Consider the following 26,375-nt stretch of genomic DNA (forward strand, 5'->3'; position numbering starts at 1 on the left):
GATTATTTACTGCTGACTGGTTTAGTGTGAGAGAAAAATATTATTCCAACTCATAATTCATGATCGTATACGAGCAAGCTCCAACTTATAATCCACAATCGTATACGAGTAAATGAACGGGCCGATGGTCTGGTGGTCTTGTGCCCTTTATTTTGGAGACGAAATTTCAAAGCGAGCACGTGAGCACAAAGTCAAGATTTCTAACGAACTTCCTGGTACACCTATGTGAAGGACATTTAAAGCCTGATAAAAGGTCACGCACCAACCGCAGCACGGCACGTACTATCGCCACCAGTCCAGGACTCCACAGGTCCAGCAAGGCAGCAACCGCACCGCAGCATCGGCCATGGCGGCCACCGGCCTCAGCCGATCCGAGACATTCCTGTCCGGGTGAGGCCAACCGCTTCACTCCTCTCGGTAAACCGGCGATCCAGTCCAGCCGAGCCTCCGCAAACCAAAAGCAAAGCAAAGCGCCCGAATTAAAAACAGGACACAGGACAGAGAAAAAAGCTCGCAGAAGTGAGCTCCCACCTCCCTCCCTCCCTCCCTCTCTGTCTCTGTCTCTCCGCTCGGCGCTCGCACCACCGCCGAACCCTCCGATCCAAACCCTCCTCGCGTCACGCCGCATGCCTCCACGCGCGACGAGGCGGCGGCGCTGCAGCTGACCACCCCACTTGACCCGCCGGGAGAGAGACAGACGGACGGCAGGCATGGGCGGCGTCACGTCCACCATCGCCGCGCGCTTCGCCTTCTTCCCGCCCACGCCGCCGTCCTACACCGTCGTGGTCGCCGACGCCGCCACCGGCCGCCTCGCCATCCCGGAGATCTCCCGGGCCCCCTCGCGCCGCCGGAGGCGGGACGGCGCCGGCGCCGGCGCCGGGGGCTCCTCCTCGGCCTCCTCCGTCGCGGCGGCCGCCGAGGAGGAGGACGGCGCGGAGGTGGTGCGCCTCCGGACCCGCCGCGGGAACGAGATCGTGGGGGCGTACGTGCGCCACGCGCGGGCCTCCGCCACGATGCTCTACTCCCACGGCAACGCCGCCGACCTCGGCCAGATGTACGGGCTCTTCGTCGAGCTCAGCCGCCGCCTCCGAGTCAACCTCTTCGGGTAAATGCTCCGCCCCCGCCACTTCAGGTCGCACGATTGCCAATTTTGCTGCGAGCTGGAGGGCTTTTCCGTTGGGGGAAACTTACGGGAGGGTTTTGGTGCAGGAAGCGTTCGATTTCTGGTGTTCCCTTGCATTTATTGCTTGATTTGTTGGGCTTCATATCTCCTAACTAGGTGCTTCGATTATGCAAAGTGATGGGGTTTGCAGTTTGCTCTAATTTTGGGACCCTGTAGCGGCAACAACCTGTTAGCAGATGGAATTAATAATTGATGGGAGATAATATTGGATCACACAGGCCCCATTTAGGTTAGATGATGTGGAAATTAACCTGTATATTTATAGTCGCAAACAACTACTTGCTTGCCCTAACAGCCATACCAGCAAATCCTTGATTTGCAGATTTCTCCCCCAAATTCAATTGATTATCTTAACGAGATACTTGCATCTAGTGCATTGCTTACGGATCCTGTTCAACGAAAGAAATAGGTAGGGCTTTGGAGTGCTGAATGCAAGAGTAATTGGTGGGGTTTCTTATGTTTCATGTAAGAGTAGTAATTTCTTTCGCATGAAAAGAAAAAAAACAACAGGCTATATAGATTATTAGTTATGCACTAGCTAGCGACTGTGCCGACATTGTAGGTGTGCCAGAGAGGCAAGATAATGTATTTTGTGGATGTATCTTGGATTTTACACCTTGAACTTTTTCGATGCTGATGAGGTGGTGCCTTGCATTTTGAGGCATGATTAGCAGGTCTTTCTAGGTGGATTGCATTATGCAGGGACATGTCAGACGTGCATCAGATTTGGATTCCAAGGGATCCTTTTTTTTTCCTTTCTCATATATAATTTTGCTGTAGGACATGGAGATTTACTTTGTGACTGCTGAAGAAAATTTTCTTTCATGGTTCTAATTTGTAATCATGAAAAGCTTTGGTAACTCCAAAGATTTATGTTAGACTGAGACTAGAACATGTTTTTTTTTAACTTTATTGCTGAACAGCATAATCACTATCTGCATCATTTACATATTCTTTCTGCAAAGCATATCCAGCATTGCTTGCTCTTCCATCCCAAGGAAATATGATTAACCGCATTTTAAAGTGCCTGGTTTCTGTCTTGAGTTTCATTTGGAACAATGTCTAACCTCTTTGCTAAATAGGCTTCTCCTCTAGACTGATGCTTAATTTGTGGCCACAGTTAGTTCCTCCAGACTGATGCGTAATTTGTGGCCACAGTTAGTTTTCCTCTAGGCTGATGCTTAATTTGTGGCCACAGTTGGTTCCCTAGTCTTTTTCCCTGAAAGTGATTTTAATATACTTATATATTGCTGCAGGTATGATTATTCTGGTTACGGGAGATCTACAGGGAAGGTATCTTTGTTCGTTTATTTTGACCGCTTAGCTAATAACTTATGTAGCAACTATAATCTTCTCCCTAACCATATCTTAATAGACAGTTTATTCTTCCATTGAACAGCCCACTGAGTGTAATACATATGCAGACATTGAAGCAGCATATAACTGCCTCAAGGAAAAATATGGTGTCGCAGATGAGGATATAATTTTATATGGTCAGTCTGTTGGAAGTGGTCCAACCATTGATCTTGCTTCGCGATTGCCAGACTTGCGAGCCGTGGTTTTGCATAGTCCTATTTTATCTGGGTTAAGAGTACTATATCCAGTCAAACGGACGTTTTGGTTCGACATTTACAAGGTATATTTGGTTCTTTTGTTTCCTGGAGTTATTGGTTGGTTGGTAAATAACTGATATCTTTTCTCTCCTTGCTGTAGAACATCGACAAAATTGGCTTGGTAAATTGTCCGGTGCTTGTCATTCATGTGAGTTCTTGGTGGAATTAACTTGTGATACAATACAGTAGATTGAGCATGAAAATGGGTGATTCCTCATCTGTGATAAGGACATACACAGTAGAATGAGTAATACTCACTAATCACTACTCACCCCAATCCAAGTATGTTAATAATGAACATTCAGATTTGTCGAAGTTGTAGACAGTTATCAAGTGGGCATCTTAAGAAACTAATGTTTGTTAATTCAGTATCATAGTTGCTTTGGTAGATTATTGCTGCTCTGACTAACATGACCTGATACTTTCTTGTACCAGGGTACATCAGATGATGTTGTTGACTGCTCCCACGGAAAACAGCTATGGGAGCAATGCAAAGTAAAATATTCTCCACTGTGGCTAAGTGGTGGTGGCCACTGCAATCTCGAGCTATATCCAGATTACATTAAGCATTTGAAGAAGTTTGTGTTAAGCGTTAGCAAAAAAACATCAAAACCTGAACCAAAAGAGATAGCGGCAAAGGATGGCACTACCAGTAAAGAAACAAAGGAAGCATACTCGGAGAAACCTCAAGAGGCTACAAAGTGCTCACAGATCTCACGTAAGAGCCTAGATAGCCGAGTCGGGAAATCCAAAACAGTGGATGTTCCTGATAAACCACGGATGAGCTCAGATGACATTGACAAGTTCCGGAGGAGAAGATGCTTGGTTTGGTGATGATGATTCCTATGTTCTGCACAAATTGTGGAACAGTACCTGAGTGAGGATACAATAGCATGGAAATCAAGCAACTGTATTACATCATGTTGCGAGGTATGGCATCAGCAGTTCCTGCAGTGGAGAGGAAAGAACTGTTAATTAAATAAGAAAAAGAACCAGGAAGCTACCATCGTCATCCATCAAAGACACAGCTACTTGACTGAAAACTGGTAGTTTCTCAGTCAATTTAACACTTACACCGTCAACATGTTTTGCAGCATCGGTTAGGGTTTCCATCATGTAAAAGTGTACCATTGTTGTCTGTAATCACGGGGGACCAATACAAACATTTGCCGCCCCTCTGTGCAAAGTCTGGAAGCCTTAACGGAATCACGAGCACCATAGTCTATTCTTGGTGCACTGGTGTCTGGTTCACATGCGTTGTGGAACACTGGAACCATGTGTGAGCTTTACCCTGTATACTGATTTACTCCAACCTTATTATACGGATCATGCTCCACATATCAATTGGAAACTGACGGGTGAAACGGCAGCAAGCTTGTGCACATCACATTTGTCAAAGGTCAGGCTAGTCACAAGCGACATCTATTTAGTAATAAGTGACGTTTTTGACTTTCAGGCATCTTATTTGACCATTTGTCTTATTTAAAAAATTTTATAAATATTATTTATTTTGTTATGACCTATTTTATCATTAGAGATACTTTAATAATGATTTATTTATTTTATAATTTACGTAAATTTTTTGAATAAGACAAACAGTAATAAGATGTCTGAAAGTAAAAAACGTCATTTATTTTGAGACTTATTTTGGGACGGAGGTAGTAGTAGTACTCATGTATATGTATATGTATATGTATATGTATATGTATATGTATATGTATGTACCATTCACCACTCTTTACACATATATGTACATTCCCTCTGTCTTGACAGCACCAACAGAACAAATATTTACATCAGCAGGAACTACGAAGCCTGGAAACAAATGACAGGCAATCTGGCATGCCTCACAGTCACACAACAGCAAAGCAGTTCTCTATGCGGAAGCCTAAATACAAACATGAAGCACAAATAAATCTCGGGCGGTCTCGGTCCTCAGTACTAACTAATCTAGTCCTTGCTGGTGTTGGGCGTGGTGGCCTTGCTGTCCCACGGAGCATGAACCGTGGTGGGAGACACGGGGCCGTCCTTGTTCTTCTTGTCTCCGTCCTTCTCCATCAGGCATTCACCCTGAATGCTCCTGAGCACCTCGAGCACCTCCTTGATGGGCGGGCGCATCTCGCCGTTCTGCTGCAGGCAACGGAAGGCCAGCTCCGCGACCATGGTCATCATCTTCTTGGTGGCCGGGTCGGTCTCGTAGCCCAGGCCGAGGTCGACGATCTCCTCCAGCTGGCACTTCTGGATCTTGCTGATGGCCATGCCGGCCAGGTTGATCTCGTTGCGGTGTCGGGTGATGTCGACGGCGGGCTTCGACGAGATGAGCTCCACCAGCACCACTCCGAAACTGTAGACGTCGCTCTTGTCCGTCAGCTGGTAGCACTGGTGGTACTCTGGATCTACATACCTGCCAGCCATGTGCAAAAACACAAAATGTTCTCTGTTGATCAACGGAACTACATTTTGGGAAAACAGTAAACTGGTCGATGTATGAAACGAACTACGACGGCATGGACATACCCTGGTGTGCCCTGGGGAGCGGTGGAGACGTGCGTGACGTCGAGGGGGAAGAGGCGGGAGAGGCCGAAGTCGGCGACCTTGACGTGGTAGTCGGCGTCCAGGAGGATGTTGGTGGTCTTGACGTCGCGGTGCACGACGGGTGGCTCGATGGCGTGCAGGTAGGTGAGCGCCGCGGCGGACTCCACGGCGATGCTGAGGCGGAGCGGCCACGAGAGGGCGCGCTCGGGGGCTCGCTGCCCGTGCAGGTGGTCGGCGACCGTGCCGTTGGCCACGAACTCGTACACCAGCAGCAGCTCGCGGCTCTGGCTGGACGTGCAGCCGTAGAACATGACCAGGTTCGGGTGGCGCAGCCCGGACAGGATGGCCGCCTCGTTCTGGAACTGCTCCACGCGCCGGTAGCTGTTGTTGTACAGCCGCTTCACCGCCACCACGCGCCCGTCCTTGAGGTACCCTGCAGATCGAGCACAAGGAACACCAGGCTTGAGAGATCATTTCTAAGCCACCATCACCGAGTTCTCTGTTGGTAGCACTGCAAAAGTGCAAATCCAGAGAGAGATCATTTCTAGGAGTACCTTTGTAGACGGTGCCGAAGCCACCATCACCGAGTTCTCTGTTTTCATTGAAGCAGTTGGTGGCCTCCTCGAGCTCCTCGTAGGTGAAGAGGTGCGTTGGCGGGTCCTCGATGCTGCCGGACTCCACGTCGCCGACCTGAGAACGCGGGGTCCCACCAGAGCCGCTGTACTTGAGGAGCTTCGAAGATGAGTTGATCACTTTCTTCTGCTTCCTCTTGCGCATGAACAAAAATATGGCAGCGGCAAGCCCTGCAACACCGGCACCACCAGCCACGACACCTGAAAAGGTTGCGTGAGTTAATATTACAGTCATACTAATCTTACTAGTAATATTGCTGAAAGCTGCGTACTTCCAGGAGCAGGTGTGTGCAGTTAACTATAAAATGATACGTAATACTAGGGAGTGCAGCAAAATTTGTGGGAACAAAGGGGATATATTTATGCAGAAAGCCAACAGTGGGCCATTTAAGAAACATTCGCTCTATTCTGTAGCACTACTTCAGCAGTACTTTTGAGCGAACGAATAATGTTTTCCTCTCACAACAAATCAGCGTAAGCCAAATTTCAGCGAAATTTGTAGATAAAGGCTGCGTAGTGCTTACCAGCAATAATTGCTGTTTTCTTTTTTGACCCTGTATGCCAACGAACAAAAGACAATGTCAGATTTGAGCAAGATTAAGATGATTTACATCAAACAGAAACACAAAGCACAAAAGTATTACTGCAAACCTAGAAATTTACATCAAACAAAAGTAGTACATGCTACTCGAAATAACAAGGCAGACTCCACTAGAAATTGCCCCAAAAGAAAACTCATGCAAGGAAGACAATGTAAGAAAATTAACTGCAAACCGAGAAATTTTGGTGGTTATTTTCATTCAATTGATCAGGTACACTTGTTAAAATTCAGTTGTTCAGTAGTAGGATATGGAGTTTCATTTGTATAAACTCAATTGAATTATATGATGCGTAGCAAGAGCTAGAAGCAGCAAAAGTAACTTTCTATTGTTGTTTCCTTCCTCTGTTGAAATCGCAGACATAATTCTCCTTATCAATAAAGCAAGGGATCCATGCTGGTAACTTTGGCCAAAATGCAAACCAAGTTCAGTGTCCTTTTTGACCAGATAGGCAGATCCTGCATTTTGAATAATCTATATCTTGTAGTAATAGTGGAGCATGATGCAAGATCTTCCTTTCTGCCCTCTCTTTTATTTTGCTGAAACTTGCTCCTCTTTAGGAAGATACGATGCATCATGTAATAACATGGAAAAATGCTACGATACAGGGAAAAGTTGCGGAGGCAAGTAATCAATTCGCCTTTGGTGAATAACTTGGTCTTTGTATATATATTATTATAAAGTCGTAATCATAATGTCCCTCAGGACTCAGGACACAGGGCTATAGGTAGGAGGTCGGCATCAAAATAAAGGTGGGCAACAAATATCTTGCAAGACAGACATCTGAAATATTCCTAAGCTTTCTGAATAGCCAAAAGTGAACATCTCAATATGAAATCAGAGCAGTTGAAAGCCATCAAATCAAAGAAGAAGCAATTTTTACCAGTACTAGTTTTTGAGATTATATCCTCATCAACATCTCAAACAAATCAGAGCAGTTTGAAAAGGCTAACCAGGGAATCAAAGTCTTGAATGAAGAAGGTTTGAAATGTAAAGCTACCACTCTAAACCTGCTAGTTGAAGAACACAATAATCTTTGAAGTCCTTGAACATAGAAATTTTAAGCTAGAGGCTCGAGGCTCATGGCTCATACTGTTGCAAAGTAGTACACTGATTCCACAATCTATCCAGTTACCAATAATGTGAGTGAAAATGCCTATATGAAGTTGCTATCTCAGGCATCAACGGTCCCAATTAATGTGAACACCAGCGATTCAGGCAACCACAAAAAAAACTGAATCGCCACGGTTTTCAGTTATTAGATAAAGCGACGAGATGTATGTCTCTGAAATTAACAAGACTACGCTAGTGCGCAGCAGTTTCTGCTGTGCTCCTACATCAACAGGTGGGGCATGGATCTCTCATTAGACGCGCAACCATTAATTCCGCAAGTAGCTCTTGCCGGGGAGCGTTGTTTGGGCGCCTCTGTCGATCAGGTGGGGTTTTCGGCCATAAACGTCGTAAGGCTTCAATCAGCAACAGCCTACAGGCTAGGCTACAAGCTACGAGTCTTGTACATGAAGGTAAGCTACTGTCATGCAAACCGTGATGTGGCAATCGATCGTAGCAAAGGACACAGTCCTTCTAAGCAATTAATTATGTATAAGTGCCTGGAGAGTACTGAAGAGCAGTGTTGGCCGCATGATTTGGTGCTGCAGCCTGCATGGCTAACAAGGGTACGGAAGGTAGGAGAGATGGATGCTAAGATACTTCCAAATTCTCAACTGGTCCCTGTCCGTACGATGACACACAACCAAGAGGAAGAAGTCTTGGGCGAGACGGAGCCCCGTCGCTGTGGCTCCATCGATTTTCCTCAACGCGTGGTCGTGCTGAGAGCGACGTGACCGAACTCGTGATCTCGGAGGCCGACTCGTCCCAACAGCCCCGCCGCCGTCGCCCTGCTCGCTTGACTTATAAATCGTACTTTTTTAATTAAGGAATAATATTTTTCTCTCATAATAAATCAGCCAACGATACTTTCAGTCATAGCTTATCAGCCAAACAAACATGGAGACACTTGAAAACAAAGCGCGAGGTGCCGTTGCTATCTATGAGTCTATGACACATCTCTATCGAGAGAGGACGGGTTACTGAGCAGCAGAGCCGGAACTAATTGGACTGACGCGCTTTAAGCTCTGGTTCGTTTCACACCCAGATATTTGATAGTGTCTGTCTGTATTTCTAACGGGACAGTGTTTTCTCCGGACAGAAAAGAAAGCGTTAGCGTGCAGGAAACCATGGATTATTAGCAGCGATATGGTGCGTAATTATGAAGCTAATAAGGTTAATCGCTGCAAGCAACAGATAGTTAACGACGCCTGATTAAATGAATGCACGGTATCGAAGGCTAATAATGGCTCGATCCTTTCTATGGCGATTTGGACGACAGAGGCATGGTTATTAGTTTATTACGTACCGGGCCAAGACAGAGCGGAGGAGTCAGCTGATATCTTACTGCAACCGCCGTCGCCCACGCGGCCGTCGGCGCAGAGGCAGCCCAGGAACTCGCCGGCGCGGTTGTACCCACACTTGCCGCTGGACTGCTCGCATTGGCCGCACGGACCGGAGCTCCGGTCCCAGCCCAGCTGGAACCCCGCGCGGAGGGCCTTGCCGTACCCGTCGTTCCTCCACACCGGGTCCTCAGCGACAGCCTTGGACGGGACGGAGCTCTTGAGCACTGGCACTTCGAAAACCTGCCGGCACGCGCTCGACCAGTCGCCGGGAGGCACCTCGCCGCGCGGGAGCACGAACGTCATGGAAGCCGGTTTGTCCATGTCTCCACAGGTGATGGGCTTGATGGTCGGCGGCTTCGGCGGTTTGGGAGCGGGCTCGGCCTCCGTGCCGAAGGAGCAGCCGACGAAGAAGAAGAGGTAGTCGACGCTGTGGAGAATAACGGACAGCTGGACGGCCAGTGGGATGGTCACGTTGTGGTCCACGACGGGGCATGCGCCGTTGCCCGCGCCCGTGGCGTCCGCGTCGGCGAGCGAGACGATCAGGTTGGCGTAGTCGATGCCCGAGACCGTGTAGTTGTCGTCCCCGAGCTTCAGGACGGGCTTGTTGTTGGCGTCGTCGCAGCTGACGGCGAGGCCCGGGTAGCCGCAGTAGGACTCGGCGTCGTGGTCTGGGACGGCCTTGGCGTCGTCGCTGGCAAGGTAGAACGGGTAGCTGATGTTCACGCCGCCGCAGAGGTACGGCCGCGACCGGCACGCGGAGACGGCGTACGTGTCGTCATCGCCGCGCGACGCGACGGCCGCGGCGAGTAGGAGGAGTACGAGGAGGAGGCGGCCTCGGTCGTGGTGGTGGCTCGGGGTCGGGGACGGCATGGCAGGTGGCAGCTCTGTTCAGCTCTCCGGGGTTTCTGGCGCGCGGTTTTGGTTGGCGGACGGCGGGCAGGCGGCGGCAGGCTCCGTTTTTTTTTTGTCAAGCGATGTTTTAAGCCTCGCTTTGGCAGTGGCAAGTGCAGCCAGCCGTGCAGTACCGGCGAAGGTTGGGTGGCTGACACTGACGACGGGCAAGGACACAAGGGCACACGGTGGCTTGATGAGGGGCCTGCGCCTGCCTGCTTGTAGTAGCCGACTCGCGAGTCGCGACGTTGCCAACCTACCGCGCCACACTGCCAGAGTCGCTGCGCTACCTGACCCACCCATGTCCCTATCCCGTGGCGACTCCAGAGCTTGGCTAGTCACTTTTCCAAATTGGCGTCAAAAAGGGAAGATCTATTGGTCGTCTATGCTTTTTTTTTATTACTACTGGTATTGTGCAGGTGGTTTCTAGAAGGAAGCTGTTTTTTTCCCCCTCCAATTTTCGTTTTGGAATGGTTGTCCTATTCTCCTGCTTGTGTTCAACGATGCCGTATGTATTCTACGGCAGAAATGCTTCGGTCAGTGGTTCCTATAGATCGAGTCTACGGGCCTGTTCGCTTCGATGAAAATCTATGATTGAAAGTACTGTTTGCTAATTTATTATGAGAGAAAAATATCATTTATTTGCTGAAACAGTACGTAAGACAAGTGAACAGGGCCTGTGGCTGTGAAGGACAGCTTGAGAAAAATTGAGCCGCTTCCTCCTATCACTGTGGCTTCCAGCAGCAGCAGTAGGCATGTGCCGGCGATGGGCTGTAAAAGTAACCCGAAGACCCTGGTTAAGTTCTGTTTCATTCCCGCCGACGGCAGCCGCGGAGAAATATAACAGCATGCGCGGTCCACAACAACATATCGCGTCCAGATTGGGGGAAGAATCGGTCAGAGTGGCTGGTCCAAGGTCGTGTTCGGGTATTGCTTTTATTCCATTTCCATGCCCAGCCTGTTCGCTTGAACTTATCAGCCATGTTTATCAACTATGGTATAATATTTTTTTCTTACAACAAATCAGCTTCAGTCGGTTTATTAGTCGCAGAAACCATCAGTCGAAATTGAACCTAACTCATGTGGAACATTACAGAGTGGTAAGCGTGAGGGAGCAGCGGCTGCAGGTTTTAGGGTTGGAAGGAAACTGACATGGTTCAAAACTCCATCAGCCACGGTATTGGATCGATTTGCCGTGAAGATGTGAAACAAGGGAACCGAAGCAGAGCAATATGTAACATACTTTTCCGTTCGAGACCGTATCTGGAAGGCTCAAGGGGAAGAAGATGAAGAAGGCCCAAAATATGGCAAGCTGGTTGCAGGATTGGCAAGCTGGTTGCAGGATTCTGCTGGTGGTCCTGTTAAGGATAGGGCTAAAATTGCTACATGGTTGATTGATTTTTACAGACTTTTCATCCTTTAATTTAGATCCATTTCAACACCTTTTATTTTCAAAAATCAATCGAAGTTGTTTGTTCAGGCCAAGCAAAGATTTGATTTCAAGGTAAAATTTGAAACAAAAACTTTTTTTTTTTGTTTTTACTGAAGCTACAACTAGCAGCTACCTCCCTACTTACAGTTGATGAAGCTGCAAGCTAATGGATCCCCTTAGCAATTTGACACCAAGGAAGGAGAAAAGGCTTGGTTTCAAACAAAAAAAGGGAGGAGAAAAGGCAGTACAAGACAGAAAGGGCTTACCTTTGGTGCATTCATGGTCGCTCACTCGCCCGTTGGTGCACAAGCAAGCTACGAATTCCCCATCTCTGTTGTATGCACAACTTCCATTGGATACCTCGCACTTGGCACACCGGTCGGACCTCCGGCTTGAATTCCATTCCAACTGGAAACCCTGGTTAAGAGCGTTGCGGTACCCGTTGGTGCTCCATTGCTGATAGATCGTCAGTGAGGCGTTCTGAATCACCGGCACTTGGGTAACTTGCTTGCACTCCCGTGATAAAGTTTGTTGGGGCACCTCCGAAGGGATCACAAAAGAATAACCATCTACACCATAACTTGCACATGCGATCGGCTGGATGGTAGGTTGTCCAGGGACAGAGAGAGTGTTGATGGAGCAGTTGGCGAAGAAGAAGAGGTAACCAACGGTGCACTCCGACAGGTTCAGCCACAAGGTTGGCGTTGGCGAAACGGTGACGTTGTGGTCGACCCATGGGCAGCTCTCATCATCAAGGACATCCGGGTCGGCGAGGGAGATGGTGGAGTTGGAGTAGTCGATGCCCGTCACGTTGTAGGAGTAGCCTGTGTTGCTGCTGCTGCCGAGTTGCATGGTGGGATACTTGTCGTCCACACAGTCGATGGCCAGCCCAGGGTATCCGCAGGAGGAGTTGTTGTGGCCCAGGACATCTGCCGTCTGGCCGGAAAGATAGAACGGGTAGCTGATATTCACTTTGCCGCATGTGTATGGTTGCCGCTGGCATATGGAGGGATTGTAGTCGTCGCCGGAAGGATCGCCACGGGAAGCGGCAAACAAGACGGCAAGGAGGAGCGGCAGCGGCAGCGGCAGCCGGTGGCGTAGCGAGCAAAGGGCCATGGCTGATGGCTCAATAAGTCAGACGAGTGTTTTTTTTTCTCTCCCTCCCCGTAGTTTGGTGGCCGCCGGCCTTACCTCTCTCTGTTTATAAGGCAACAAGGGGCTGCGGAGTCTTCTCGGAAGGTTGGGTGGCAGACGAGGGCGCCACCAGATCGGAACAGCCGTGGTTGACCATGACCATCTTGGCCACCTGGGTGTCGCGAAATGCCAATCGCTGCCACGCAAGGTTAGCTACGGCCTATGACTCTTGCCTCCCCGTCGTTGTCCCGTCGGGGCTCGTGTTCTATCTAGAAGAAAGATTTGCGTTTAGCGTTGAACACTCCTACATGGTGGTCAGCAACTACATAAATGCAGTGGTACTCAGGAGTCAGGACCCAGTCCTCTGATCCCCTCTGTGATGCAGTGATGGAAACTTGGCGATCGGGTAAAGTTGTTCGTTCCGGAAGAACTATTTATTTTATTTTCCTATTATGTGAAAAACATGATGCAGTACCACATTTCTTATTCCACGTCCCTCGTCTCGACAACTGTCACTCCAATAACACGGCTGCTAAGTTTTTTTTTTTAACAACAGGCTGCTAAGGTTGGGACCGTGAAATGGGAGTAAACAGAAAGTACGACATCACGAATCACGACTAAAATGTTGTTTGAATCTAGAGGTTAAAGTTTAGGGTGTCACATGAGGATGCCACATATGAGTGTTCGGAGAGTAATAATAAAACAAATTACAGAAGTTCTCGTGAATCCGCGAGACGAATTTATTAAGCCTAATTAATCCGTCATTAGCACATGTTTAGCACCACATTGTCAAATCATGGACTAATTAGGCTTAAAAAATTCGTCTCGTAAATTAGCCGCAATCTGTACAATTAATTATTTTTAGTCTATATTTAATACTCCATACATATGTCTAAACATCTAATGTGATAGGAAGTAAACTTTAGGGGAGTAACTAAACAAGGCCTAAGACCAACAACCACGTCTTTGGATGGAAAAAACACTCTATCAATTAGAGGATTCCATACGACAGTCACTGCTCTCACTATCGGTTTGGTGTCGCTCCAATACAGAGCTTGCACAGCAACAATGTCATGGAAGCCAGCAGGAATGGATCCAGCGGTGGGTGGGTCGGGGCTCAAGCCCCCCTACTGTCGATAATTCCCCCCTAGAACCCCTAAGAATTTTGTTACGCCTGCTTTGGGGAGAAGAGGCTGAAGGTTAAAAATGACGACATCAAACCTCTCTGAATTTTCATTCTATATCCGTCACTTGAAGCAAAGGCGCGTGGGTGTGGTCTTGGCTCTCTGCTTGATAATCTACCCTTTTCTTAGAGGAATTAATGATTGTTTCCACTAATCCTGGTACTACAGTAGAAGAAAATTTAGCTTTATAATATTCTATAAGTGGTCAGCACTCATAACCATAGGAGTACCAAAGAGCATGGAACCACTCTTGTTTTTTTTGAAAGGACGACAAAAGCTTTGTCGTAAATTTTATTAGACGATAGAAACGAAAATGTAACTATATAAACAAAGCAAAAACAAAAACTTTTTACAACTTAGGACAACGTGACTTCAAACCTCGACTCTACTTTGCGTAACTAGGTGGTGGAGTCTGAACCCACTCTACTTTCAGCCTGTTCGCTTGGTCGTATTTGGCTTATAAGTCATGGCTTATCAGCCAACGAACAGTATTTTTCTTTCACACCAAACCAGCCAACAGTACTTTCAGTTATGGCTTATAAGTCAAACAAACCAAAACGAACAGGGCGTTTGCCTCGTGTTGTCAGTCCTCTTTTGTGAACCACTGAACGAATAGAAAGCATACTCTCACAGTCTCACTAACAACTCCAACCCTGGAAACACATCTTCGGATGGACTAAAACATGGCTTATACGTCCGGAACAAAGATCCAACAGCAACGAAAACCAAACAATGTTTGCCCGCCAGCTAGACAGCTAGAGCCAGCCAGCGCTACCAAACCTCTCCGTTTGGCAACGCAAACCAGGCCTGTCCGGCTGTCCGCCTGTGGGCTGCGTTTGCCGTTTAGCATCCTGGTCCTTGTTCCACTCGGAAACAGGGGCAATACCGCCTCTGCTCGTGGAGCACGGCAGGCCGCCGGGCCGCCTGATGAATCTCGCTCACGAGAAAAAGGACGGATTTGGTGCAAAAAGCAGAACCAGGGTCGCGAGGCTGTAAACATCCTTGTCGAATGATGCAAGCAGGAGCCAGAATTTCCAGCTCTGTACCTACCCAAGCATTAATTTCCCAGGCAAAAACACGGGACGTTGCGAGGATAGCTACGAGGTTCCAAGCTACTGACGCAACCGGTGCGTGCTCTGGTGATTGCAAAAACAAAAGGGTCGGTTCAGAAGGACTTACGTGATGCAGTTGCGGTGCTCGCAGTCGCAGGGACGATGTGTTCGCAGTCCGGGTTGCCCACCTTCCCTCCGTGGCACAAGCAGCCCAGGAAGTCCCTGTGTTGGCTATAGGCGCATTGCCCGTTCGACGCCTCGCACAGGTGACACCCATCCTCTGTGCCTGTGATACGGCTCCATTCCAACTCGAACCCACGCTTAAGCACGTCTCCGTATCCGCCGCTTGTGAAGTTGCTCTTGTTATAACTTGCGGCCATCCGAACATCGCCTCTCACTGGCACGGTGACAACCATGGTGTTGCCGCACTCCGTAGCCAATTCTTGCTCCAGATACCTGTCATGCTCATCAGTCATAATGACCACGAAGGAGTCTCCTGGGCCAGCACCTGGCGGACTCTTGAACTGCGTGCAGTTGATTTTGTATGCGTCGAATTCAGGCGGCACGGGACCGCGTAGGTCGCAGCCGAAGAGGATGGTGAGGTTGTCGTTGTAGCTGCTGCTATGCAGCCATGTCTCGTCGAAGCTGACTTCATGGCGGACAGGAGGGCAGTCGCCGCCTGCGCCTCCGAGCACATCGCTGTCCACCAGTAGGATGGTCTGATGGTCGTAGTGGTAGGATATGTTCTCGACGGTGTAGTCGTCGCCGTGGAGACGGATGGTAGGGATCCAGGTCTGCCCCTCGAGTTTGCAGGAAATGCTCAAGTCGGTTGCTTCGGTTGCTTCGGCGATTGTTCCCGCAAGAGTAGTTCCCGCTGTAATCGGCGATTGCTTCGGTTGCGTTGACAAGGTAGAACGGGTAGTGGATTTCGACGCTGCCGCACCAGAACGATTCCGAGCACATGGAGACGTTGTAAGTGCTCGGAAGAGGGTTGCCACAGGTGGAGGAGGGGACATGGACGGCGAGGAAGACGAAGAGGAGGACGGGGAGACATGGTAGGTGAACAACCATGGCGGCGAGAAGGCGAGGTGGGTTCACGCTCATCTGGCTGTTTTGTTAGCTCTTTTTTTTTTTTGAGATAGTTTTGTTAGCTCCAATTGGGCACGCGTTTGGTTTCTTGTGAGTTGTGACTTATAGGTCCCGTGGACTCGACGTCTTGACCGGGTTTCGGCGAAGGCTGGTTGGTGGTGGGCCGGAGGTGGTGCAGGAGATACTCCAAACAAGCCGATTGGCATGGAGGTGGGACAGGCTGGGAGATGGAGACTGAAGTAGCGTGGACTTGGCGGTCTTGCGCCGGTCCGTGCCAAACCGTTGAATCAGTGATCGTCCGCTGCCTGGGAAGAAAATTGGGTGAACCTGCGTCGATAGAATTTTTCTTCCGCTGCGTGCTATATGATCCCTAAGCTTGTTGGTCCAGGCAAGATAGGATTTTAACTCACTCTGTACTACATTGGGGTGATTTTAGTTAAATTCCACTCGGACCGTATATACCAATCAAAAGAATATAGTATAAGGCTATAAGCTAGTACTTGAAGCCAGGATGTTCATTTTCTAGAAGAAAATTTGTTAACGTGTGAAATTGTGCTCCAAAAATTGGGTTTCTTAAGATCTTCTTATGCTTTTAATTCTACGTGGGGAAGGTGGTTTGTATAAAGATATGTGTTTTTTTAGCTGCAAGTACTTCTCTATAATTTTTTTGGCTGCAAGTACTTCTCTATAAGACTTTTGGCTGAAAGTACTTACTTCTCTACAATTAGGAGTATATAGTAAGTGAATCAAAGGTAGTTAGGTTTTTCAGTTTCAAGCCTCCTTGTTCATTTAGGATAACCATTTCACAAAATAAACGTACAATGTTTCTTTATAAAATATTATTTGGTAGAGCCCTTCAAAGATTCAGCTAGAAACTCCTCAAGAGACTCTACGAAACAAACCTTTCGGTTCAAAAAGATGTTTCCATCTAGCGGGCACTACATAAAAAACTGTACAACGCTCCCTACAGACGCCACACCAATGCGCGTCTGTGATATGAATTCACAAACGCGCATTCCCGACACACGTCTGTAATAAGTCACAGGTTAGTGTACCCGCAACTCACAGGACTAGTAGGATGTGTGATAGGTGGTCACTTTGGTTGCATTGATCGAAAAGGCAGAATGGATTAGCTGATATTGACACTGCCGCAACAAGTAATTTTTCTTTGTTGCATTAATCTTTTTTTTATGTTGATTTCTCGCATTTGCGTTTTTGTTCTGTTTTTGTTGCAGTAGCCTTGTTACGGTGTTGCAACAAGTAATATTTTTTGGTGCATTGGTTTCTGTTTTCTGATGTTGCATCTCGTATTGCAGTAGCTTTTGTTCTGTTGTTGCAGTCGATTTATTCTAATGTTGTAGTAGACTTGTTCTGACGTTGCATCTCGCATTTCTTTTTGTTTGATGATGCAAACAAGTAATACTTTCTGATGGGAGCGCGACGAGGATGCGACGCACCTGGCGTGGGTGCGGCGGGGGATGGGCGGTGCGGCGGGATGGCTGGGGGGGGGGACGAGGCGGCGCGGTGGGATGGCGGGATGGCAGCCCCTGCGCGACGGAACGAGTCTACTATTCCGTGGGGGCGGCGGGACGATAGGTGCTCTGTTGTTTTTGGTCAGGGATTGAAATGAGTCTACTATTTTTCACGGGCGGCGGGAGCGTGGTTTCGTGCGTGGGGGAACACTCGGACGGGGCCGGAGGTGTGTCCGGACGCGCCCCTGAATCACGCTAGGAGCGACAAGCAGAAAAGTAAAAAAAAGAAAAGTAATGCACGGAATAGGAGACATACCTGTTACGCAACGATCCGTGGTCCGGCCGCCCTCGCAGAAACAGGTGAACGTCAAGCCGCCGCCGTGCGTCTCGTCGCGCTGGTAGCTGCACCATCCGCCGGAGCCCTCGCATCGGTCGCACTGGTGGTTGTGGGTGTCGTAGTTCAACTCGAACCCGCCCTGCAGCACCTCACGGAAGGATATGATCCCCGGAGGCGGACCGCCAGGCGCGCCCACGACTACCTTCTTGTGTACATCCAGCACCGGCGCCACCACCACCTCCTCGCACTCGAACTCGTACGCCTCAGCACCCGTGATCCCACCATCCCACAGCACGTACGACCTATTGCCATCTTGTTGTTGTGGTTGGCACCCACTCAACTCCACGGCAGATGACAGGGTAATGTTCGTCTTGCAGCTGTAGAGGAAGGTGATGTTGGAATCGGAGGGCGCGAGCCGCAGCCAGACGGTGTCGATGGTGAGGTTCACGTGGAACCGCGGGCAGCCGGCCGCGTACTCATCGGCGATGTCGTCGTCGGAGACCAGGACGGTATGCGTCTTGTAGTCGATGCTCCATACTATGTATCTGTGGGAGTTAACGGGGAGGATCAGCGTCGAGTTGTCCTCGCAGAGAAGGCCGATCCCGGCGTAGCCGCAGTCAGGCGCGGAGGAGTTGAGCCAGAACGGGTAGTGGATGTCCTTGCCGGCGCATATGGCTTTGGCGCAGGAATCGGGGACGGCATCGGCTACGGCGAGGAGGAGCTGGACGGGGAGGAGGAGGAGCAGGAGCAGGGGAGCCATCGCGCGTGTGAATGGGGGAGCCGAGGGAGAGACCCGGAGGGTTGTTCTGGTTTATTCGGCGAGGTTGTGCGTGAGAGTCAACAGTCAAGTGATGGACGACTTGGCTGTGGAAATTTTGCCATGACTGGACCGCAAGCGAGTGAGCGACTTTGCGCCTTCGCGCCTTCGCATGGCCTGTCGTCCTTTCCATTACATCCCCCGTTATTCACTAGAAAACAGGGCGCGGCATTGCCGCGCCTACACTGGATTGGGCCAGTATGGAATTCGTGTTTGCCTTTCAAATAATTGTAATGAACAGGTACTGATCGTCATGGTAGAGCATTGGTTCACATTTGTTTCTTACAGATGTAAGCAGGGTTTTTTTGTGTGTGCTAGTTTACTGTATGAAAGCAAGAAATGTGATGAGGTAGTAGCTGAACCTAGGAGTGTTATTGTGGACACAAGGGACCATGCTAAATGGAGACAAGGAATGTTTTGTGTTAAACTGGTTATGACTTAATACATGGGTGCAAGCAAGCAAAGCATTTCCTACTTTCATATATAACTCTCATAATTTTGACTCAAAACTCATACAGTAATCACCTGAATCAGTAGTGACAAGGAGACACATGAAGGATAAAACTGTGACATAGGAGAGTAACAATCGAGTCTTTGAAGGAGGCTCAAATGCACATTAATCTTATACCGTAACATAAGGCAAGAACCTGAATAATACGAGAGGTGTTTTAGAGAACCCTGTCTGTTTATCAAACATCAACATGTGAACATTATATTATCGTCTCAGTTCAGAAAAAGAGTAATTCTTCTACAGTTTTGGTGATGTTGCTGCAGTTCAAAGAGGGTATACATGCAAGCACATGTATACCCTAGGCTGTTTGATCAGTGATCATCGGCTGCCTGCTACGTCATCCCTAGGCTTGTTGGTCCAGGCAGGCAAGATACGATCTTAACCTACTACTGCTTGGTCCTGTATGATTTTAGTTGACTTCCATTGGGACAGTATGCCCAATCAAAGGAATATAGCAGTATATATAAGCTAGTACATGAAAATCTTCACTCACAATGTTTTCCTATTCCTTTTCTAGAATCATATCATATACTCTTATAAAGTTAAACCCCACTAAATGATTTCTCATGTAAGGTGTCCACATCATTCCACACCAAGTGACCCCACTAAATGTTCTATCTTTTCATGCAAAGTGTCCACATCATTCCCCACTAAGTCCATGTCATCCCTTATTAATTACAAAAAAATATCCATGTCATCTCTATCATGTGAAATACTTTAAATCTTTAATCTATTAACATACAAGTCATCTACATACGCTATTTGTTTCATCACCTATCCCCTTTTAATGTAATCAAATATTCTATTGGTTTTTCTTCTATTAGCTTAGCGATTTTTTACCAGATACAATAAAATAACATGCAAGTCAAATTCATATATATGTATACACAATATACAAAATACCATACATGAATGCTATGTATATAACATATTTATTTTTAAGAAAATCCCGCGGCAACGCGCGGGGCATACTTCTAGTTTTGTTAATTGATGAACCGGTGCTCCTAAACAGCATCAGTCGGCTATGGTACTGTGTTTTTTTCTCACAACAAAATAGCATCAGCCAGCTTATCAGCCACAAAAATCATCAGCTGAACAGCTCGTGGGTTTCCTAGGAACTCATTTTGCTTTTGATCATACGTGGGAAAGTGGCTTTCAGATAGAAATAATTATGTATCTGAAAGTGTCACTAATTTTTTTTGTTGATAAATTCCATGGAGAAAAAAATGAATTAGGAGCAGTTAATTTTCTAGCTTACAAATTTTTTTATTGATTTCGAAAAACCACTTCAGAAAATCAATATATATGTAAAATACTATCTATCGAAGCTCCCTCTAAATTAGACATGTTCACCTGTTCAAAAAAAACTAACCCGCCAAAGTGTCGGGTCAAGTTCAAAACCATGATTTTTTATCCATGGCTCAACCCAAAATAAGAAAACTCTTAGAAATAGCCAACTGAACCCGTCAGTGCATTGGGTCGAATTCGGTCCAACGATTTTGACCTAATCATTTTTCTTAGCCAACCCGACCAGGTATTTGATCAAATCTAATATAAATTGAGCTGCAAATTGCTCTAAAGGTTCTGCCAAATAGACTCTTAATAACATCTATAGTTGTAAATTACTCTAAGGGTTCTGCCAAATAAACTCGTAACGTCATATAGATATAAATTGCTCTAAGGGTTCTGTCAAATAGACTCTTAGGCCCTATTTATTTCAGCTTTCTGGGAGCTTTTGGACCTTCAAAAGCTAAAAAGCTACCATGAGTCAAAAGCCCAAAAGCTCAATTTGAGAAGCTTCTGGCTTTTGGCTTCCGGAAGCTTTTTGGCTTTTGGAAGGTCGCAAAGCTAAAGTCTAAAAACTCTCAGAAAGCCCAATCAAGCATGCCCTTAACGTCATATAGTTGCTTCCATATGAACAAATCATAATATGCTGGTTAACACTGGCTCTAATCTCTGTTGTTAGTGATTGTTATTATCCCGAACCTAATTTCATGATATCAATTTGTAAGAAAAACTGTTCCGCCTGAGAGGTCACGACTCACGAGTCAAGACTCTATTTTCACATTAAAATCCATGGCAAAGTAAAAAGCGTGAGTCCTGACGGTAAAGGTGCATTCTGCCTTACTGGCACACACTTTGCTCTATTCGTTTAGCTGATAAGTCATGGCTGAAAGTACTATTAACTGATTTATCGTGAGAGAAAAATATTGTTCGTTGACTGAAAAAGTACTGCTTATAAAACAGACAAACGGGACGATTGTTTCATCGGGTCCCGTGGGTCTGCATTTAATTTCCAATGTTCGGACCCGTCAAATGGTTCTAATTCTATCAAACGGGGCGATTGTTTCATCGGGTCCCGTGGGTCTGCATTTAATTTCCAATGTTCGGACCCGTCAAATGGTTCTAATTCTATCTTGTGTGTATCGGTCCATTTTCATGTCAAGTACACCATGACTTGCGTCATGCGTGCGTGTGGTTTGGAGTGGCCCCTCGGGCTTGACTGACGCTCCCGGTTTCAGTCCCATCACTTTCACCCCGGCGAGTACGCTTGGAGCTGTCTCAGTCCAGTAGCTTTCCTTCGGGCTTCAGCCAAGGGTCTGTTTAGATGGTGATTTTTTTTGCAAAATGATACTGTAGCGTTTTTCGTTGTTATTTGATAATTAGTGTTCAATCATAGTCTAATTAGGCTTAAAAGATTCGTCTCGTGAATTTCGTCTAAACTGTGTAATTAGTTTTATTTTTTATTTATATTTAATACTTCATGCATGCGTCAAATATTCGATGTGACGGAGAATCTTGAAAAATTTAGTATTTTGAAAGGGAACTAAACACCCAAGTTTGATTGATTCCTGGATTCAACAGTCAAGTCTTCGTGAGTCCTGTCACTTCAGCCTACTTTGCCCCGTTTATTTAGCTGATAAGTTATGGCTAAAAATATTGTTGGCTAATTTATTATGAGAAAAAAATACTGTTCGTTGACTGAAAAAGTACGGCTTACAGGCCAAGCGAACAGGAGAAGATGTAGTGGTATTCTTGATTGGTAATGCCACCAGTGACTTTTAAATGATAGTACTTTAAAAAAAAACTTTTAAATGACAGCGCTTGTGCGGTAGGTGTTTCCGTGTTTGCACACTTTTTAGTCGTTTGTCTGCTCCACTAGTAGCATTATCATCGCTCTTTCCACGAAACTGCACTCACCCGGGATGAAGAGACTAGAGAGTCGACTCTCTGCCAGTCAGGTCTACCGATCGTCCTCCCGGGATGGATCAGTCTGCAATCACCGTGACTTCGTTGGCAATCACCGTGACTTTGTTGGCACAGCTATGCTCCTCCTCGAGTCAAGTCTTTTGGCTGGCTCCAAGTGCAGAAGAACAACCTCGTCCGGAAGCATGGGCTTCGGATTAAGAGCATGTTAAGGCTAATTGCTAGCTAGCTAGAAAATAAAATTAGCTCCAATATGTCTCAACACAAACGTTAATAGGTGAGCAAATTTTTTAGCAAGTCTTCAACTATTAGCCAACTAGCTAGCCAACCACAATAAATTTAAACTAATTTTAGCTGTACCTAGAAACAATTAGCTGTTTGGCCGATGATTTTTACGGCTGATAAGTCGACTGATGCTGTTTTATTGTGAGAGTAAAACATTATATCATGACTGATAAGTTCAAGCGAACTGGGCTGACTTGACTAGCTTGGGCACTAAACCAAATAAGCCATGAGTAGGCAACATAACCTAACTAAATTTACATACATGTAACAATTTGAGCCAAATTTAGTTCATGCCTGGTTTAGGCTTTAGATTCAGAATTTCTAAATATCTACCAGCAGATTTCTTGTGTTGTTATCTTCCACTTTTGTGTAGTTCAAATGTCTGTTAACGTTCTGTCTTTTTTTTTCTCTATATACAGGCTTGCGTTGGGCCTGTATCTTCAGGCCCATGTAGGTTTTGCTGTTTCATTTCGTACGTATGACACGCGAAGTTCCTCGCTAGTTCGACTTGAATTGCGTACGGCTGCGGCGTCTGGCGGCGGCGGAGCTATCGGCAGCGGCTGCGGCAGTGGCGTCGTTGGCTGCGGCGGCTGCAGAATTGTTAGCAACGGCGACGACAGCAGTTTTGTCGACTGGAGAGGCTGTGGCGTTATCGGCAGCGGTGGCGGCAGCGGCGTTGCTGAACGCAGTGGTTGAGGCGTCGTCGGCAACGGCGGCATCAGTGGCGTCCGCGTCCGCGTCCGCTCGTTATCTGCAGTTGTTGCTTGAAATCATTCTGTATGTTATTGTTTTCTGCACTCTCTGGTACTTTGCTCCACAGAATGTGCTATACTGCTCTCTGCGAGTGCTACTCTCCTTCATATGTTTTGTGATTTTCTATTTGTTCTCTGTGTATATGTGTTGTATTCTGTAAGATGTTCCTTTTGGCTGGATACGTGCTGTACATGTGCTGTATTTTTTTTTGTATTTTTTGTCATGTCAGATTTTAATTTTTTGAAAGTGGAAGATAACATACATCAAAATCTGCCAGAAGTTGTCATGTGACGTATATATGTTGTATTTTCTTTTATCTTTGTTGTGTGACATGTGGCAACTTTTGATTTGCTGAAAAAGTGGAAGACATCAAACAAAAAAAATCTACCACAAGATGTCTAGTCAGTCCGCCCATACTATGCGACAGGTTGGCCTTTTTTAAGGCCCAACGGGTTAGCCTTGACGGACCAAACTACGGTCAGTCCCGAATTGAGCCATTTTCCCCTGACCCAATTGATGACCTCAGAGGGAGTGTCAAGGTCCATTTAACACAGCTCTACTTCATAGGTGGAGTAGTTTTTTTTTCCTTCTATTGCAAGATAGCTCCACTAATAAAGTTGAAGCCGTTTTTTATAAAATGTTTAGCAAAATAACTCCTCCTAACAAATGAAATGATCATAATGCCCTTATCTTTTCTTCTCCTCATTTATTTTTTTCCTCATCTCTTTCTTCCACACAGCCTCTCTTTCTTCCCCACGCCTCTCCCGATGCTCCTGCGCTCCGGCCCTAAGCCCTGTGCCCCCACCATGAAAGCTCACAACGCTCGCGTGCCCCGACGGCCATGCCCGTGCACATCGGCAACCCACGTCTGTGTCCGCGAGAGCAAATCTGACCATGGCCGTGATGGGACTCACGAGAGCGAGAAGGGAGCTGGGACAAGCTAGGTTTTATATCCATCTTTAGTAAAAAAAGAATGTTTTGTTGAGGGACATCGGAGAAACATGGTATTTGCTGACGGGACACCGTCAACTAAAAAATTATCTATTACCGTTATGAAAGCGTGTATTTTTTCCAAAACGCATCTCGCCAATTATTTTATTAATTTCTTGTACTTGTGGAGATAGAACATGGGGGAAATGACTTTTTTGTCCTTGTCTTCAACGTACAAAGTGGTTGTCTTCCACGGCGGATAGGGCGAGGTCAGCGGCCTCCTACGCGCTTATCTGTGAACAGTTTATTTGATGATCTGGTCATGCTCTAAGCACAAGAGCTTGTTCTAAAAAAAAAAAAGGAAAATCGCAGAAAACAAAGTCCTGGCTTTGATCTCCGATTTCTCTGAACATACCACTTCTATTTGAAGTTCTGATTTCTAAACATGTCACTGGCGGAGTGTTCGGCTGCCATTATAAGCCGACTTATAAGTCAGCTTATAAGCCATGGTATATTACTTTTCTCTCCCAATAAATCAGCCGTACAAATTAGCACAAGCAACTTTATGAGCAGCCGAACTGACTTATGTGGAGTCCAGCCCGAGAAAAGATCACGTGAGACGTACCAGGTGCCGTAACCTGAGTTAGTCCACTAAACTAGCTGAAGTCTCAGTACTACCAACCCAAACGTAACAAGCAACAACCGGTCGGAGATGCGTTCAACACGGGGTTGAAGGACCAATTGACTGAGGACCCGTACGTAGGGCCGTAAGCTTCTCCCGCCAGTTTCTTCTGCTACCGTGTAAGAAACCAACCTCGCGAGCATTCTACGTTTCCAGGCGAGATTTTTTCGTTCTGAAAGTTGTTCCGAATGACGCGCGTTTAGTGCTCCAGTCCCCTCACTAGTCGTTTTCCTGAATGGTGATAGCCGAAGGCAGAGCAGGCGAGCGGCACCTGGCTTCAGGTTGCCCCGTGCCCTGTAACTTGACTACTAACTCGAGCAGCACCTGGCAGCTATGCCGTCGACTTGTTCACTTGCTGTCATTGTGATTTGTGATACAGGCATACTACAGACTGGAGAGCACTGGGCCGCCGCCGCCGCCGCCGCTTCTGGTTTTGACGGAACCGGCAGTCGGGTGACGTCGCACTGAATTAATTTTCCACAGAGGTCCAGTCCAGGCAACAACCGAGCGCGGTGCACCTAACTGCCGAACAAAGCAGCTGCTAATTCTGGTGGCTGACTAAAACATGGAGAAAGCTAGTTTTCTCCATCTGAACTTCCTCTATTACTAGAGTAGTCCACAGATTGTTGCAGCACGAAACAAACAAACAAAAACATGCGCAAACTCAAATGAACAATGGGCACTCCACGTTCCATAACCCAAAAAATCAAAGCAATTAAGCAGGAAAATCGAAGAGAAGTAAATTCCAACGCTGGGGAAGAGGAGACATACGTACCGCATCGATCCGAGGTCGGGCCGCTCACGCAGAAACAGGTGAACGTCAAGCCGCCGGCGTGCGTCTCGTCGCGCTGGTAGCCGCACCATCCGCCGGAGCCCTCGCATCGGTCGCACTGGTGGTTGTGGGTGTCGTAGTTCAACTCGAACCCGCCATGCAGCACCTCACGGAAGGATCCGTTCCCCGGAGGCCGACCGCCAGGCGCGCCCACGATTGTCTTCTTGTGTACATCCAGCACCGGCGCCACCACCACCTCCTCGCACTCGAACTCGTACGCCTCAGCACCAGTGATCCCACCATCCCACAGCACGTACGACCTATTGCCATCTTGTTGTTGTGGTTGGCACCCACTCAACTCCACGAAAGATGACAGGGTAATGTTCCTCTTGCAGCTGTAGAGGAAGGTGATGTTGGAATCGGAGGGCGCGAGCCGCAGCCAGACGGTGTCGATGGTGAGGTTCACGTGGAGCCGCGGGCAGCCGGCCGCGTACTCGTCGGCGATGTCGGCGTCGGAGACCAGGACGGTATGCGTCTTGTAGTCGATGCTGGATACTATGTATCTGTGGGACTTGAAGTGGAGGATCAGCGTCGAGTTGCCCTCGCAGACAAGGCCGATCAGGTGGTAGCCGCAGTCCGGCGTAGAGGACTTGAGCCAGAACGGGTAGTGGATGTCTTGGCCGCCGCATGTGGCTTTGGTGCAGGAATCGGGGACGGCATCGGCTACGGCGAGGAGGAGCTGGACGGGGAGGAGGAGGAGGAGCAGGAGCAGGGGAGCCATCGTGCGTGTGAATGGGGGAGCCGAGGGAGAG

The 26,375-nt window shown here is 47.5% G+C and overlaps 3 protein-coding genes across 8 annotated transcripts; 1 reads left to right on the forward strand and 2 right to left on the reverse strand.

The window, feature by feature from the left end:
• The first annotated feature begins 282 nt into the window (after nucleotides 1–282).
• On the forward strand, nucleotides 283–4,118 carry LOC136450310 (uncharacterized). Its single transcript, XM_066450711.1, has 5 exons — nucleotides 283–1,105; nucleotides 2,440–2,476; nucleotides 2,583–2,819; nucleotides 2,897–2,944; nucleotides 3,232–4,118. The coding sequence occupies exons 1-5, from the start codon at nucleotides 711–713 to the stop codon at nucleotides 3,628–3,630; spliced, it is 1,116 nt and encodes a 371-aa protein (XP_066306808.1). The 5' UTR covers nucleotides 283–710; the 3' UTR covers nucleotides 3,631–4,118.
• A 351-nt stretch (nucleotides 4,119–4,469) lies between these two features.
• LOC136450308 (LEAF RUST 10 DISEASE-RESISTANCE LOCUS RECEPTOR-LIKE PROTEIN KINASE-like 1.2) lies at nucleotides 4,470–26,375 on the reverse strand. Of its 6 annotated transcripts, XM_066450705.1 has the most exons (6): nucleotides 17,586–22,845; nucleotides 14,836–15,642; nucleotides 6,488–6,517; nucleotides 5,886–6,164; nucleotides 5,314–5,764; nucleotides 4,470–5,200 (listed from the first exon to the last, which is right to left on the reverse strand). In XM_066450705.1, exons 1-6 carry the CDS (start codon nucleotides 18,364–18,366, stop codon nucleotides 4,747–4,749), a joined length of 2,802 nt encoding a protein of 933 aa, XP_066306802.1. In that variant the 5' UTR covers nucleotides 18,367–22,845; the 3' UTR covers nucleotides 4,470–4,746. The 6 variants fall into 6 exon arrangements, with proteins under 6 accessions (XP_066306802.1, XP_066306807.1, XP_066306803.1 ...); XM_066450710.1 differs by lacking the exons at nucleotides 14,836–15,642; nucleotides 17,586–22,845 and adding an exon at nucleotides 25,567–26,375; XM_066450706.1 differs by lacking the exon at nucleotides 6,488–6,517 and having other exon boundaries at nucleotides 17,586–22,846.
• Nucleotides 10,526–12,932, reverse strand: LOC136450311 (LEAF RUST 10 DISEASE-RESISTANCE LOCUS RECEPTOR-LIKE PROTEIN KINASE-like 1.2). Its single transcript, XM_066450712.1, has 2 exons — nucleotides 11,605–12,932; nucleotides 10,526–10,677 (listed from the first exon to the last, which is right to left on the reverse strand). The coding sequence occupies exons 1-2, from the start codon at nucleotides 12,452–12,454 to the stop codon at nucleotides 10,541–10,543; spliced, it is 987 nt and encodes a 328-aa protein (XP_066306809.1). The 5' UTR covers nucleotides 12,455–12,932; the 3' UTR covers nucleotides 10,526–10,540.

Source organism: Miscanthus floridulus, chromosome 5 (genome assembly GCF_019320115.1).
Source record: "Miscanthus floridulus cultivar M001 chromosome 5, ASM1932011v1, whole genome shotgun sequence".
NCBI lineage: Eukaryota > Viridiplantae > Streptophyta > Magnoliopsida > Poales > Poaceae > Miscanthus > Miscanthus floridulus.

Excerpts from the sequence above, each read along its gene's own strand:
- LOC136450310 (XM_066450711.1), top strand. The coding sequence starts at position 711 with ATGGGCGGCGTCACGTCCACCATCGCCGCGCGCTTCGCCTTCTTCCCG. Across the intron at positions 1,106-2,439 it reads CTCCGAGTCAACCTCTTCGG|GTATGATTATTCTGGTTACG; the intron begins GTAAATGCTCCG and ends ATATTGCTGCAG. Across the intron at positions 2,820-2,896 it reads TTTGGTTCGACATTTACAAG|AACATCGACAAAATTGGCTT; the intron begins GTATATTTGGTT and ends TCCTTGCTGTAG.
- LOC136450311 (XM_066450712.1), bottom strand. The coding sequence starts at position 12,454 with ATGGCCCTTTGCTCGCTACGCCACCGGCTGCCGCTGCCGCTGCCGCTC. Across the intron at positions 10,678-11,604 it reads CGACCATGAATGCACCAAAG|CCCATCGCCGGCACATGCCT; the intron begins GTAAGCCCTTTC and ends TTACTTTTACAG.
- LOC136450308 (XM_066450705.1), bottom strand. The coding sequence starts at position 18,366 with ATGGCTCCCCTGCTCCTGCTCCTCCTCCTCCCCGTCCAGCTCCTCCTC. Across the intron at positions 6,165-6,487 it reads GAAAACAGCAATTATTGCTG|GTGTCGTGGCTGGTGGTGCC; the intron begins GTAAGCACTACG and ends CAACCTTTTCAG. Across the intron at positions 5,765-5,885 it reads CTTCGGCACCGTCTACAAAG|GGTACCTCAAGGACGGGCGC; the intron begins GTACTCCTAGAA and ends CTCGATCTGCAG.